This window comes from Danio rerio, chromosome 5 (assembly GCF_052040795.2).
Source record: "Danio rerio strain M-AB ecotype USA chromosome 5, GRCz13ab, whole genome shotgun sequence".
Taxonomy (NCBI): Eukaryota; Metazoa; Chordata; class Actinopteri; order Cypriniformes; family Danionidae; genus Danio; species Danio rerio.
The window spans coordinates 38,070,079-38,086,901 of record NC_141025.1 but is presented as its reverse complement, the minus strand read 5'-3'; the positions used below and the strand labels follow the sequence as shown (position 1 = coordinate 38,086,901).

At 35.4% G+C, this 16,823-nt stretch overlaps 1 protein-coding gene across 39 annotated transcripts in view; it reads right to left on the bottom strand.

The window, feature by feature from the left end:
• The window catches only part of slc8a2a (solute carrier family 8 member 2a), a 155,362-nt gene that overhangs the window by 17,381 nt on the left and 121,158 nt on the right, over positions 1-16,823 (bottom strand). For 12 of the 39 annotated variants that reach the window (XR_015490507.1, XM_087252724.1, XM_087252730.1 and 9 more), the window contains exons 2-4: positions 12,924-13,063; positions 3,166-3,493; positions 730-867 (exon numbers count right to left, since the gene is read on the bottom strand). The exons of 2 other annotated variants lie outside the window; for them this stretch is intronic. Coding sequence is in view for 35 of the 37 variants with exons in the window: in XM_087252724.1 (XP_087108850.1) it covers positions 730-867; positions 3,166-3,462 (435 nt within the window). In the remaining 2 variants the exon portion in view is untranslated. 39 annotated transcript variants of the gene reach the window in all.

Genomic DNA, 16,823 nt, shown 5'->3' with positions numbered 1-16,823 from the left:
CTGGATGTCCTTAAATGCTTAATCTGCAAATAGTTCCTGCAAAATTTCCTGACCATTTAATTTTCAAAACTGTATTTGCTGTATAATATTCGAGCAGGCCCTCAGATTTAGAATGTTTAGAGAAACCAGATCCTTGTACAAAGTTTCATATACTGTGAGAAAAGAACAGATGTTGTAATATAAACTGTGAGAAAACTGTTTAGAGACTTTGTTAAATCTCCATAAAAGATGGATTTTAAATTACAACATTTAAATAATGTCTACATTTCAAGACTTTTAATTTATTTAGGGACTTTTTAGACTATTTGTTTCTACCACTAACAGTTGTATGATGTACACTTATATAATTGCTCCATCCTAAGGGACACTTTGTTTCTTCAGGTTTTAGTTTGCATGATAAAATTCACATAAATATCACAAAATCCAAAATTCTCATAAAAATCTGCCATTCCGAAAGAATAATTTCTTAATCATTTATAGAGAAGTGAAATGAGCAGTTTGACAGCTGAAATATTTAACTGGGCGCCACTGTATCAACACAGATCGAGTTAAATGATGCCTTTACATGGATGAATAGCTGCTGAAGTCATCATTGTAAAGTGATGAGGTCAGTGTGGGTGTCAGTCATTTAATAATTAACCTGTAGAAAAAAAACTAGGCCTTCACTTCTCTTGTGATAAACTACTGATCAAGACGAACTGTTGGTTTGTTGTGAAGTTGTTTGCGTACCTCTATTACAGACAGAAGGATCTCAGGCGCTGATGAACCTAAAGCCATCAGAGTGAGGTTGGAGACCGTTTCATTCCAGATTCTTACAGTCATTACGGTCTTCTCTCCATTTGCACCGGTCACAGTCACCTCTTTCTCCTATAGGACACAGAATAACACTGTATGGGTACACTATATGCCAGTAAAATCCCATTTTATGCTATAAGTTATTAAATAAGCAGCTACGTCTGTCTGTCTGTCTGTCTGTCTGTTTGTCTGTCTATCTATTTATCTATCTATCCATCCATCCATCCATCCATCCATCCATCCATCCATCCATCCGTCTGTCTGTCTGTCTGTCTGTCTGTTCGTCCATCTATCTATCTATCTATCTATCTATCTGTCTATCTATCTATCTATCTATCTGTCTATCTGTCTATCTGTCTATCTATCTATCTATCTATCTATCTATCTATCTATCTATCTATCTATCTATCTATCTATGTATCTATCTGTCCGTCTGTCCGTCTGTCCGTTCGTCCATCTCTCCATCTATCTATCTATCTATCTATCTATCTATCTATCTATCTATCTATCTATCTATCTATCTATCTATCTATCTATCTATCTATCTATCTGTCCGTCCGTCCGTCCGTCTGTCCGTTCGTCCATCTCTCCATCTATCTATCTATCTATCTATCTATCTATCTATCTATCTATCTATCTATCTATCTATCTATCTATCTATCTATCTATCTATGCCATATCAGCAGCATTGGCTATATTCTCGGCATCACTTGTACTAAATAATCAATATATTTTTTCCAATTATAACTGTTTCTTAATCATTTATTGTACAGAAAATATACAAATAACAACAACACTGATAAAAAGTCATTTAAGTAGTTTTGGTTTGTTGTTAAAATTCCTCCAGAGGACATCTTTTTGAACATTTTAGCAAAATTAGTTCCTGAATAAAAATGTTTTCTGATGTCATTTATAGATATACATTCTATAAAAATATGTTTTATCATCTAAATATTTTTACACAAGACACAAATAGGTTTTACTTACTCTTCCAATAAAAATGTATGTGTAAATCTAGAGTGGTTAATTTTACATCTTATATATAATACCTGATCATGTCTATAGGACATTTCAATGTTTTAAGAATGTTTAAGAATTCCAATCTTTTTTGTTTTTGTTTACATCCATAAAAATGGTCTTTTTTCAAAATGATTATTATTTCTTTCATTTACAAATAGATTTACTTCATACAATTGGTTGATTATACTATCAATCCCATCCTATTAGCCATTTTTCATTTAAGTGCAGATTCAGAGCAGGTTTCAGATATTTGTATAATGACATGGGTGAGACTAAGTTGTACTCTTAAGCTGGTTTATGAGAACGTGTGTGGTCACCTTGTAATTCAAAACACTTACAAAACAAATCATATTTAAGGGAGTCTTTACACCAGTGGTCACCAAACTTGTTCCTGTATGGCCGGTGTCCTGCAGATTTTAACTTCAACCCTAATCAAACACACCTGAACAAGCTAATCAAGGTCTTACTAGGTATACTTGAGACATCCAGGCAGGTGTGTTGAGGCAAGATGGAGCTAAACCCTGCAGGGACACCGGCCCTCCAGGACCAGGATTGGTGACCCCTGCTTTCCACATTCAAAACTTGCCACATTTTTCTTTTAAGGGTTGGGTATAGGGGTAGAGTAAGACATAATAATAATCGGTTTTGCTGTATAAATCGATTATGCCTCTAGAAAGTCCTTGTAAACCACCAATACCAATGTGTGTGTGTACTTGTAACAGGATTGCTATAGATAAATTTCCCCAGAGGAACTGGAGGAGGTGTCTGGGGAGAGGGAAGTCTGGGGTTCTCTCCTAAGACTCATCAGACCCTCACGACCCATCCCCGGAAAAGCAGACGAAAATGAGATGAGATGAGATGAGAGACTACTAATAAATTAATACCGTATACACATAGAACTTATCATTAAAAAAATATTAATAATAAAAAAAAAATAAAAAAAAAATCACAACCAAATTACTAAAATATTCCCTTGCACAAATATTATTTCATTACTCTTTTATAAAAAGTTTCAAACCTCAACCCTGAATGATCAGTAATACAGTGCTCAGCATAATTAAGTACACCCCATTTTGAAAATAAATATTTTTCTATAACATATACATTTGAGTGCACTAGTTTTTAGTCAGTTATTGTAAGTTATTTTGTTAGATAAGCTGCAGATTTGGCTTCAGTACTGACTAACCTAATGTATATGCACAAAGATAATATTGTATAGCTTCCAATTAAAAATATGAATTTAAAAGAGAGATTAGTGAGGGGTGTACTTATATATGCTGAGCACTGTACATTATAAATGCTATGTGTTTAATGTACAGTTTTTCTGTTTGCTTGGTGTTGCTGTAACACCTGTGACGTGATGACCTCGATGGCAGCCATGAAGCGGTCAGCGATGATGGAGACGCCCAGAAACATGTAGAGAAGACATGCAAAGTAGATCACGGCTCGTACGGCCTGCATTGCCAGTGGGGGGTCATGCGGCAGCCACACAGGAAGCAGAATCCCTGGCTGACACTTGACTTTCTCAAAGCAGGGTTTCTTGGGTCCATCAGCACTACTGTTGCTGTCCCTGTGAGCACTGCCACCCGCACACACCTGTGGAGAGACCAGGAGAAGCAGGAGGTGGAGGAGGAGAGGAGGAGCCATGACCAGATATGGCAAACACAATGGCCCTCCTCTTGAAGACGAGAGATTGACAGAGAGAGGAAAAGAAAGTCGGGGTTATTTTTTTCCAACAAAGCATGATCAATCAATCATTAAACATGTATATGTTTAATATATAATGAAATAATTTGTCTATGAATAGTTTTACAAATGATTTACACTCTGCTAGTGTTTTATGAATGAGGTGCAAGGTCTATATGGGTAGCTTACAAGCATGTGAGGAACGATGTTAATCACTTTGTATGAGTCCTAATCTAAACCTGATTCTAATTCTAATAAGAGGTCATCATATTATGAATACATCCCGTGTGTTTCAGCCCTCAAATCATTATTGTTAGTCTAAAGCCCCGGTCAGATCACATGATTTTTATTGTCGGTTACGAAAGCCACTATGTCAGATTATGCGTTTTTTTTCTTGATGAAATCTTGACTTGTCATGGGTAACAAATGTGCCAGATTACACGTCACTTTGTGATCAGTCATCCCGTGACGTCTGGCTACGACGAGCGTAATTTACCAAAGCAGTCAGATGTGTTGCTATAACAATATTTCTTATCTCAATTTATTTAAATTTAATTAACTTCAATCTCAGTAAACACTGATGCTGGCTGACAACTAATAACTATTTAAAGGCATCCGTTGTAACATTGATAGGATCAAACTTTTATGTTTCTTTTTTAATATTAATATATTTTCTTTCTCAGAACTAGTCACTTTACAGTATCTTGGAGTCATATTTGTTATTTGGTTTCTGTATAGCTCTGCATTTGCCTCTCGTCATTTACTTTTTTGTGGGGGGTGGGGGTTTAGCCACAGTATTATGTAATAAAGAGGCACATTAACAAACTTGTAATTTTGGTAGTTTAGCTTAAAAATAAGAGTGTTAGACCAGGGGTGCCCAAACTCGGTTTAGCCCAAATCTGCAGGACAACAGCCCTCCAGGACAGAGTTTGGGCACCCCTGGTCTAACACATAGGGGCAAATGCAGGGCTATACAGGAACCAATTGACAAATATGACTCCAAGATACTATGAAGTGACTAGTTCTGAGAAAACACAGTCTTTGCACAGCATTCCCTTGAATACTAACATTAAGAAGGAGTGGATGAACTTTATTTTTAAGTTCCAGACCACATGATTAAGAGCTTAATCTTTAGAATTAGGGAAACTAATAAACATACTAATAAATAAATAATACCTACTAATAACTAAATTGTTGACTATAATTTAAAATAATATTGCACTACACTACCTGACAAAAGTCTTGTCGTCGTTTCCAGTTGTTTCTAGTTGATCATTTGGAAAAGTGGCAGAAGGTCGATTTTTCCGATGAATGATCTGTTGAACTGCATCCCAATCATCACAATTACTTAAAAAGACTTATTGGAGCCTGCATGGACCCAAGATTCTCAAAGAAATTAGTCAAGTTTGGTGAAGGAAAAATCCTGGTTTGAGCTTAAATTCAGTATGGGGGTGTGCAAGAGATCTTTAGAGTGGATGGCAACATCAGCAGCCTGAGGAATCAAGACATTTGTGCTGCCCATTACATTACAAACCACAGGAGAGGGAAATTCTTCAGCAGGATAGTGCTCCTCATACCTCAGCCTCCACATCAAAGTTCCTGAAAGCAAAGAAGGTCAAGGTGCTCCAGGATTGGTCAGCTCAGTCACCAAACATGAACATTATTGAGCATGTCTGGGGTAAGATGGAGAAGGCGTTGAGTATGAATACAAATAATGTTTATGAACTCCGCAATAGTCCAGCAATAACGCTTTCTGTTACGCGACAAGACTTTTTTCTAAGCAATCTTTTGTCTTAGCGTAATCTAGAGGCCTTCGCCTTTCGTATGAGCCACTTCTGATACCAAAAGATCAACTAAAAGACAAGTTATTATTTGCTGTTTCTAAAATTTGGTTAGACGACAAGACTTTTTTCAGGTAGTGTATACAGGTGTGAGTAACTATTTTTCTTACAGTCACTATTGCTTTGCTTGTTATTAAAACATTTGATATATAGTTGATATTTATGTAGTTTTAGCCTAAGTCACAACTGCATCCATCTATGGATGTAGGCTGTTGAAAATAGATGTCTTTCCACAGCTGTCTTTCTTTCCAAATACGCAAAAATAACAGCCAATCATACCAGTAGTCTACAAATTGTCACACATACTCAAACTGTGTATTTTATGAGGGGGTCAAAACAGTACAAATAAAACCTACTTTTAGCCTAATCTTCTGCCTAAGTAATGATGCTTTTATTTAAAAATCTTAAAAATTAGACATGACTTGAACTCAGAAAGCCGAACAAAATAAAAATGGGCAATTCATGACCACTTTAATCATACCTGGCCCACAGACTTTAAGATCCAGGTCGCTGACTGCAAACTCTCCCATAGCCAGACCCCAAGAGTCTGTACTCTTTTGTAGCTTTCAATGACTAGCATGTTAAACCAACTAATCACTGTTCACTTTTCAGCATCATGTTAAGGATAGTAAATAAAAGTAAACTAAACACACAATTTTGAAAACAACATTGCTTAATTCATTCAGACAAGTGCTTATTGCTATATGTGCTATAAGCACATCTCTATTCTTGACAACACAAGGCCAGTCATCAAAGACAATATACAGAGCTCACCCAGAAATCCTGCAGAATTCAACCAATCAGATGATGACCTCTAAATCATTAATTAATTCATTAATTCATTCATTTTCTTTTTGGCTTAGTCCTTTTATTAATCACGGGTCTCCAAAGCAGAATGAACCAGCAACTTATCCAGCACATGTTTCACGCAGTGCATGCCCTTTTAGCTGCAAACCATAACTGGGAAACATCTATACACACATACACTACGGACAATTTAGCTTACCCAATTCACCTAAACCACATGTCTTTGGACTTGTGGGGGAAACCGGAGCACCCGCAGGAAGCCCACGTGAACACAGGGACCTCTAAATCAGATGACCGGTTTCAAGGTATACCATGGTTTGGAAAAGTCAAGGTTTGAAAACTGCTAAAATGTTATACAGTTCCTAAGGTAAAAATAAAGTTTTTTAATGTGTTTTGTTATGTTTTGTGAAGAAATTTGTGTTTTTGAAGTTAACGAAAATAGATTAATAGATCAAATATATTAAAATATATTGTGTTTAAAGGTTTTTTTTTATTTGTTTTTTAATAATTTTTTTTACCCAGAAATTTAAAAATAAATTATTTTAGAGCAGTAATCAAAAAACAGTGAAACCTTGATGTTTTCATCCCGTCAGACACCGGCTAATGCCTAGATGTGATTTCTGAGGTTATGACTGGCAGCACTGGCATCATGAAAATTACATTTGAATAAGAAAATGAGATATCTGTATATTTTTCCATAGCCTGTTTTAGTTCTAGGTAAAAACAACATGAAAAGTGACAAAGGATGAAGTATGAGTTAAACAGAGACTGATCATTTGTAAAAATTTGGATAAAAGCATGCAATTCATTCATTTATTTTACTTTGGCTTAGTCCCTTCATTCATCAGGGGTCTCCACAGCAGAATGAATCGCCAACTTATCCAGCATATGTTTACAGTCTTCCAGCTGCAACCCAGTACTGGAAAACACATGCAGTTCACAAGTTTTTATCATATCATATCAAATTATATTAATATAATAATAATTATTAATAATTAATAATAATTTAAACCATTATTTTAATTTGTCATAATTTCACAATATTACAGTTTTGTTGCATTATAATAATTAATTAAAATATATAACATAAAGATATATTTTTGAATATCAAATTTTGACTTTAAGGGCTCTATTTTGACGGTCCATGCTCAAAGCGCAAAAACGCAGGGCGCAAACACTTTCAGGGCGTGTCAGGATGCGTTTTTGCTAATTTAAGGTCGGGAAATCTGCCTTGCGCTATGGCGCATGGCCTAAAAGGGTTGAGTTTATTTTCTTAATGAGTTATAGGTGTGTTTTGAGAATAAACCAATTAGAGTCTCATCTTCCATTCCCTTTAAGAGTCACCTGAGTCGCGCCAAGAGTGCATTTGCTATTTACAGGACGTAAAGTAAGTCTAAGTGGAAAAAATAAGCACTTCACAAGCAAACATTTAACAGTTGACAGTTTTTTAACAGAAAACAGTTAAACAGAGCATCTACTGCATGAGAATGAGAGATAATGGAACTACTTTCACATTCGCTCTTGGATAGGGAAACAAATATAAATATGGATATAATAAATAATACTGCTAATAATAATAACATTATACAAAAGTAACTTGAATGACCTGAAAAAGCCTCCCGAAATGAAGAAAGTATCAAGGTAGTGGTTTTTAAATTCATGTAGGCTAGAAATTAATGTTTTGTAATATTTTAATAATTTATATTTATATCCTATATATATTTATCCTTAATATATTATATCTTTTTCATATGTAAAGATATTTGCGTAATGCATCTTGTGTGTAGTGTGTAAGCCAGGGGCACTTTGCGCCAGACAATAGACCGACTTAGTTCTGGTCTAAAGATCAGGCTATTTACACTTTCTCAAAATAGCAACGCACCAAAACACGCCTGCTTTTTTAGACCAGAACGCCTATGGGCGCACATTTGAGCGCAAATGCATTTGCTATTTAAACAGCGTGGCGCAATGCCTCAAAATGACCCTTGCGCCAAGCTTAAAGTAGTAAAAGACTATTGCGCTGCGCCTTGCGCCCCATTGCGCCGGGTGTATGATAGGGCCCTAAATCTTTTAAATGGTGTAAAAGTCGATGAAAGGTGTAAAACAGTTTAGTAACTGATAATACGAATGTTACTGCATCATCTTTAGTTTTGTGGGATTTTAGGGATTTAGAAATTTTACTTACAAAACATTTTAATAAAGGGCTGCCCTGTCAGCTCTGACCTTTATTTACACAATTTCATTCATAATTTCTCTCTTTCTCACATTCCTCTGATGGTTTTCTTCGTGTCAGCTGTGCGGTGTGTGGTAGAGATTGAGAGTGACGTGCTGGACTGAACCATGTGGTCATATTTCACTTTCTAAGCCACGCTATGGTTACCTGGACATTGCCACTCTACACCACTGTCCAAAAATAACCTGCCCGTCACACCTGGCTCTACAACACACACATACGCATGTATGAAAGTCTATTAGGTGTTTTTGTACATGTTGGGTCATAGTGTTGCGCTTGTTTGTATGCTTCCAAGTGTGTCATACAGTTATGTGTGTGTATGTTTCTGCGTAGTTGTGTGTGTGTCTGTGCTGAAACTGAAATGTCTCAGATTACCATGATGACACTGTTTCGGTCTGTCAGTGCCGCTGATAAGTGATTGGCCGGATTGGCTTACACACAGAGCTCTGACAGCTTAATAGGAGTTAGCACCTTTTAGTGGTTAAGATTACCACCACCAGAGAGAGAAAGTGACAGAGGGAGACAGAGAGCGAGACAGAGGGAGAAAGAGAGAGGATCCGTTCTAGGAAACATGAGAGTGACAAACGAAAATGATGAGGATGGCAAGGTTAAAATAAGTGAATAGAGAAGAAACAATGGCTCATTGTCAAAGACATTAACAGTAATTAACACGATTTAAATGATACTTTTTTTGGAAATAAATTAATAATGAATTGTAAAAAAAAACTTTATGAATTTTTGTTTAATCATATTTCTTTCTTTCTATTGTTCAACATTTTATCCATCTGATTTTCATTATAAATTTCACAATTTAAATTTTATATCAGCAGCAATATCAGGCTCACACACTGACAACTACTGAGCCGCTGCAGAATGAATGAGAGGCGTTTATGAGAGTGAGTGTGCTTTAACACCTACTCTCTCTCTCTCTCTAGTAAGCACTATCCTCATTTGCCATCCAATACTGATTACACACACTCTTACAAACACTTGACTACATAATAGTAGAAGAACAACGTGAAACAATAGACCTAAGGTTGTGTAAAGCCACCACATGTACAAATACACACAAAAGAACATTAATCCTACCAGTACGTTCTATTTACACACACAGATATCCCCATTAACACAAATTAAAAATGATTTTGTGCCAAGTTATGTTTTATTTCCATATTATCTCAAATTTTTGGGATCAGTTCCAAACTCAAACCTATTGTAGCCATCTTCCAGTATTTTATTGTTTTAACAGATCATTTGTATTAGACCGTTGTATTTAACCTGGTCATACAATTCTCTCATTATGTCAATCAATCACAATAACACTTAACCATAGCCAATCAACTCCACTTGAAACTGCTCATGTGTGACACACAAACAAAACACCATTTAAGTCACTGTTTGAGTCTCAGCACACAGTGTTCTAGCTGTCTCCAAGAAGCGCACACACACACACATACACACACAGAGAGAACAGAGATCTGCTTTCAGTATCGATACGCTATAATCTCTGTACCTTACCCTTTCTCTTCTCCTTTCTTTACCCCTTAAAGCATTCTCATGAAAAATATCAGCAATTTACAGTCATAACTAAGCTAACCCTCACATTAAGTTTAAACACTGGGAATAAATTCTATTAGGCCTGAACAATATATCGTTTCAGCATGGATATCGCAATGTGTGCATTTGGAATAGTCACATCGCAGGATATGTCATGTTGAGCCTGTATCATAGTTGACCAGAAGCTACAGAACACGTGATTTGTAGAGTCACTGCTAAGTTTAACCATAGAGTGAAAGTTTAGTAAAGTAATATAAAATTAACTATTAAGCTGTAACTGATGGAGGCTTTCACGAAGATGCGAATCCAAATGCAGATTCATTTACAATGATCGTAAATCAGGCAAGGGTCAACAACAGGAGCAATTAGGTACATATAGGTAATCCAGAAGTCATCATCTATAAACAGACAAGTAGTCAAAACCGGAGAAAGGAGAGATAAACTAGGAACAAGGCTAGGAGGAGATAACATAAAGCACAAGAATCAAAGATCACGGCTAGACAAGGAAATGAAAATGCTCTGTAAAGTTACAGGTTCGTTTTAACTAACAAAACAAACAATCAACACGCAGCAAATTTACCCACTATTTACTCTTCCCTCGAGTGGTTCCAAACCTTTATGAGTTTCTTTCTTTGTTGAACACTAAAGTAGATATTTTGAGAGAAATTATTCAATTAAACTACACCTTTAATATTTTTGTCCAGATTTTTTTGATGAATAGAAAGTATTTTTTTAAAACAGTATTTATTTTAAGTTGCTGTCTTTTGTAATAATATAAATCTCTTTATGGTCATAAATTGAATGCATCTTGCTGAAATATTGCCTTCATATAAAAAGTAAAGTAGTATGTATAACATAAATCTCTACCATAGTTGCATTGTCAAATTCAAAAATGCATTGTTCAGTAGGACTACTATTAAGAACCAAATTAAAAGACAAATAAAACTATTTCAAAATGACAAAGAATGCTAAAATAAGCACTGTCTTAATAGCAATAGAACATCATTTTAAAATAAATAGCTCTGTAAAAACTGATTTGGTAAACGGAAAACACACACACACACACACAAACATTCAAGTGTACCGACTCACACAAAGACGGTGCAAGTGACTGATACACTAACATGGGCTTTGGATTGAGAAACTCTACTCTTGCTTTCATGGTCTCCATCCATGCATTAAATAATTAACCTGTTGCAGATCGATCTGAGATCAGGTGGTTAACTAATGACAGGTTTAGATCAAGTGTTCGGATCCGAGACTGTGTGTGATCATTTGACCTGGAATCACAGGATTAACCCATTGCAGTTTTGCATGTTGCATATTACTCATTCTTCTATGAGTGGAATGTACCAAACCGTGACCAGCAGATCACAAACCTAAAACATTTTTGTACATATGAGTGTGTGTCTGTAAGACATGCATGCTTACAGACACACAATGTCTAGTAGCATGCAAAATGATGATACATATGGTATAGACAAAATAAAAGCATATCGTTTTATATTATGCTCTATTGTGGTGTCAAAAATACATTGTTTAAGGTAATGTTTTTTTTTGTTTTTTTTTTATCATTTATATATGTGCATTTTTTAATCAAATATTTGCCCTGAAGTTTTAAATAAAGTGAGAAATATAATCACATATGAATAAATACACTACTTGACAAAAGTCTTGTCGCCTATCCAAGTTTTAGGAACAACAAATAACTTGACTTCTAGTTGATTATTTGGTATCTGTAGTTGATTATACGAAAGGCGAAGGCCTCTAAACTACGCTCAGACAAAAGATTGTTTAGACAAAAGTCTTGTCATGTAACAGAAAGCGTTCTTGCAGGACTCCCGGAGTTCCTAAACATTATTTGGATTTATACTCAACCCATTCTCCATCTTACCCTAGACATGCTCAATAAGGTTCATGTCTGATGACTGGGCTGGCCAATTCTGGAGGACCTTGACTTGACCTTATCTTTGCTTTCAGGAACTTTGATGTCGAGGCTGAAGTTTGAGGAGCGCTATCCTGCTGAAGAATTTCCCTCTCCTGTGGTTTGTAATGTAATGGGCAGCACAAATGTCTTGATACCTCAGGCTGTTGATGTTGCTATCCACTCTGCAAATCTCTCACACACCCCCATACTGAATGCAAGCTCAAACCAGGATTTTTGCTTCACCAAACTTGACTGACTTCTGTGAGAATCTTGGGTCCATGTGGGTTCCAGTCATTCTTCTGTATTTTTTGTGATAATTGGGGTGTAGTTCAACAGATGATTCATCAGAAGAATCGACCTTCTGCTACCTTTCCAAATTATCAACTAGAGGTCAAGATATTATTTGTTAATCTTACAACGGGGATTGATGGCAAGACTTTTGTCAGGTAGTGTATATTTCTGAGTATATACTTAAAATTGTAAAGAAGAAAATGTCTCAACTATTAACTGATTGAATTTACAAAAGTGGTACTATATTGTGATATATATTGTTATCAGGATGAGAGATTTTTCAGTCTTAGTACGCAGACTGTATGTTTGAGGCCTGAGAGAGACACACATACATACACACTCGTCAGCCTGTAGCAGGACGGCCGAGAGATCAGGTCTTGTGGTGTGTGTTACGGTGGCCCCTCATCCTGGCCAGCGTTACTCTAGAAGGATCCGCAGTCTCAACTTCACCCGCCACTCATCACGACACTGCGGTTATGCAATATTTAGCACAGCACACACACACACCAGATACACGCTCATGCTTAAGACAAACGCTGTCTAAATCACAATCTGTCTGACTGACATGCTGGAACATCTGAAATACTAAATCATACAATAAATATTTGATGTGGGATGATGCTTTTTAAGAGAACCTTGATCACAGTTCAAGGCTGAGATTCATGTGCACCTGTGATGATGATTTCTTTCGATTCCCTCCAAAGAAATACAGAATATGTAAATGTGAACGATGGAGCTCAAGCCAAAACAATCTCAAATGACTTACTAGTGCCTCATGGGGTGGTGTTTTGAGGTGGGTGGACTCAGGTAACCTCAGGAGGGCAGATTCAGACTGTGTGCTGCATGTGAGAGCCAAAGCGATGGCAGGACTTCAGCTCAGAGCTGCAGCGCTTCATTACCATCTCACTGTAAAAGAGAGCAAATCAAGTCAAGAGAGTGTCTGTGTACTAAACAGTTACTTTAAAAGTAATATATTACAATCTTGAGTTACTTCTGTAAATAGTAACTAAATGCGTAATATAAAAAGTTATATGATATGCTAATTATGCTAATATGTTATGCAAATTGTTTTTATCTGAGCTGGGTTTGCAATTTTGAGTTTATACAGTTAAAGTCAGAATTATTCACGTTCCTGTGATTTTTTTCTCTTTTTCAAATATTTCATATAATATTTCCTGTGGAGAAAGTCTTACTTGTTTTATTTTGGCTACAATAAAAGCATTTAAAAAAAACATTTTAAGGTTTCAAAATTATTAGCCCCTTAAACATTTTTTTTCATTGACTACAGAACAAACCACTGTTATACAATGAATTGCCTAATTACCCTAACTTGTCTAAATAATCTAGTTAACCTAATCAATTCTTTAAATTGCACTTTAAACTGAATACTAACATTTTTTTAAAATATCTAGTAAAATATTATGTACTGCAATCCAGCCATACAAATAAAATAATTCAGTTATCAGAGATTAGTTATTAAATTTATTATGTGTAGAAATGTGTTGAAAAAAAAAAAAACTTCTTTCCATTTAAACAGAAATTAGGAAAAACTATAAAGGGGGGATTAATAATTCTGTCTTCAACTGTATACATGTATATATATATATATATGTATATATGTATATATATATATGTATATATATATATATATATATATATGTATATATATATATATATATATATATATATATATATATATATATATATATATACATACTTTATTTTTATAGGACACCAGTTGAGACAGGAAAGCATGCCTGGGAGCAGAGAGAGAGAGAGAGAGAGAGAGAGAGAGAGAGAGAGAGAGAGAGAGAGAGAGAGAGAGAGAGAGGAAGGAATGGCAAAACACCTCAAACTGGGACTTAAACTCAGGTCGCCGTGAACACCTGAGTGACATGTGCTGATTTAATAACCACTAGGATATTGGTGTGGACCTATTGTTGCTCTTTTACACCAAAAGTGAAATATGAAATGAACAACATCGGTAGGCTTACGCCCATTCACATGGGGTGTCAGCATCAATGCTTCCTATTCAATTTAAATAGGTGATGTCAAGTGTTGCCAAACTGAATTGTGAATCCTTCTGAGCTGCTACAGCAGTGTTGTTCACTGCAGAAGTTGGGGATTTCTCAACTTTTCTAGCGACAACGGTGGCATCAGGCAATCGGATTGCTTTATGCAAATTCCCCAGCTCAGACAACAGCCGATTGTGGACTAATTTCATTGGCTGACGCTGCTATGACAATCGTGTCTGCCCCAACTTCAGAAACGCCCTCAGTCAATCGTAGACGCTGAAGCCCTGTGTAAATGCACGGTTAAGGCAACATAAATTCACATCTGTACAGTGTAGGGGCAGTAAAAACTGCCTGCCTGAAGAATTATTTTTACATGAAGAGTAGGAAGAGTTTGGATTTCACACTCTACAGTTTGTAAGCAAGTAAATACATGTTCACATTTAAACTAGAAGTACAGTGAGTGTCATGTTTACATATTGTACATAAAACATCTGCCGTTTACTACCAATTTGTCACAACAGTGCAGGACTGTAAGTCATTACATGAGAAAACGAAAGTAAAAGGCATTACTTTTCTGAAAAATTAAGATATATTTACTTACTATTTACTAGCCACTTCAAAAAAGTAATCTGAAACTTAAAATGTTGAACTGTAGAGTACTGTTCAAAAGCTTAAGGTCAGTATTTTTTTTTTTGTTATACATTTTTTTTTTATTTGGGAGAAATTAGCAAATAAATCTGAACTCAGAAATAAAACATTAAAAGTAGTCACTGTAGCATCAGTACCTTTTTCATGTTCATACCTAAAAGTGACTAAGTGTGCAGAAGCATTAAATACAAGTGACATAGGGTATCGAGTTGTTTTACCACACATTTCAAAGTACTATAATAAAAATGTGATAATTATGTGGAGTGAAAGTGCCAAATAATAGTGCTCTTGAAAATTTTAATCATTGCCATAATCCAAATTAGTCCTTGACAATGTCTAAAATTACTCTTTAAATACAATAGAAACATTTAAAATGTTCAAATATTAAATGACAGCGGGGAAAACCAACATATACATGATGTAATAACTGCATATTGTTACCCCGAATATTCCATGCTCAATAACTTATTCTTAAAGAAAACATTCTGCATTTTTACACATTTGCAAAATATATATAATTTTCCTCAGGGAGACCAGAAATGTCCCCACAAAATCACAAATTGGAGGTATTACTATAGTGGACATTTGTCCTCCGAATAAAGAGAATAACAAAGATGGCAACTTAAAAGATGGTAAATCGCAGTGCAAACAATCATTCCATGACAGATAATCATATTTTTCTTTTACATTGATCATGTATGACAATGTATTATGCACTGTCACAAAAAAATCTGTCACCGGTGGAGAACCTGTTCAAAAAGGTATGTGTTTTACCATAATTACCTGTCAGGATGTCTATACTGTACATATTAACACACTCTGAATGTGTACCACCCCAGTAACAGCTTTTGTCACTTTTTTCTCCTTGAGACAAAGCATCATCAATGGGCTCTCAATAAGGACAACATCCATCTCAAGCCTTATGTCCACTCTGCAGAGCTCCATTTCAGTCTTACCTCACTACCAGAGTATCACATTCTGCAGCCAAAGCAAACACTGCTTTACCTGTCCAAAGAGCAGAAAACACACCTGTCTGGCTGCGTGCTCAGGGCTGCTTACCAAACCACATCCTACTTACAGGCCTGAACTGAAAGTGTGTTCAAGTGGCTGGGAAAGGGAGATGCAAGTCTTCACCCAAGTTTTTTCAGTATTAAAATATAAAAAAATCCTAAAGTGAAACTTTACTGACAATAAAACTGTATGCAAAAGCTTTTTTTTTTTTTTAGTTTCAAGTTCATTTGTTTTTAATGTTTTAAAAAGTCTCACAAATCAAAATTTAACAATAACACAAATAAACAGCAATAGTGTTTTTACAATAAAAAAATAAATGATGCACAATACTAATCAAAAACTGGGTCTTGAGGTATACACTCATACACTATGGACTATTTAGCCTACCCAATTCACTTTTACTGCATGTTTTTGGACTGTGGGGGAAACTGGAGCACCCGGAGGAAACCCACACTCCACACAGAAACGCCAACTAACTCAGCTGAGGCTTGAACCAGCAGTCTTCTTGCCGTGAGCCAACAGCACTACCTACTGTGCCACCACGTTGCCAATACAAATTATATATAAATTTAAAAATAAGTATGTAACAAAATTGTTTGTTTAGTTTTGTTTTTATGTGTGTGTAACACATAAACATAATACATAAATATAATACACAAACATATATTATGCCAAAACTAACTTTTGTTTTGGATGTGAATAATAGCAATTATTCCCAGCACAACAAAATATCTTAATGGAACATGATATCAACCTAACATTCTGATGTTTTTAGCATAAATCAAATCAATAAATTTGATCCACAATTTTTCAAACGGCCCAAGTGGAAAAGATTTTTATTTAAAAAAATTATTATTATTAAATACATTTAATAATACAATAATAAATTAATATTTATAACTGTTTTTTATATTTCTTAACAAAATATTTTATATATTGTGTAAAATCAAGCAAGCTCTACTTGTATCCACGTTTTTCCAACATAAACTTTA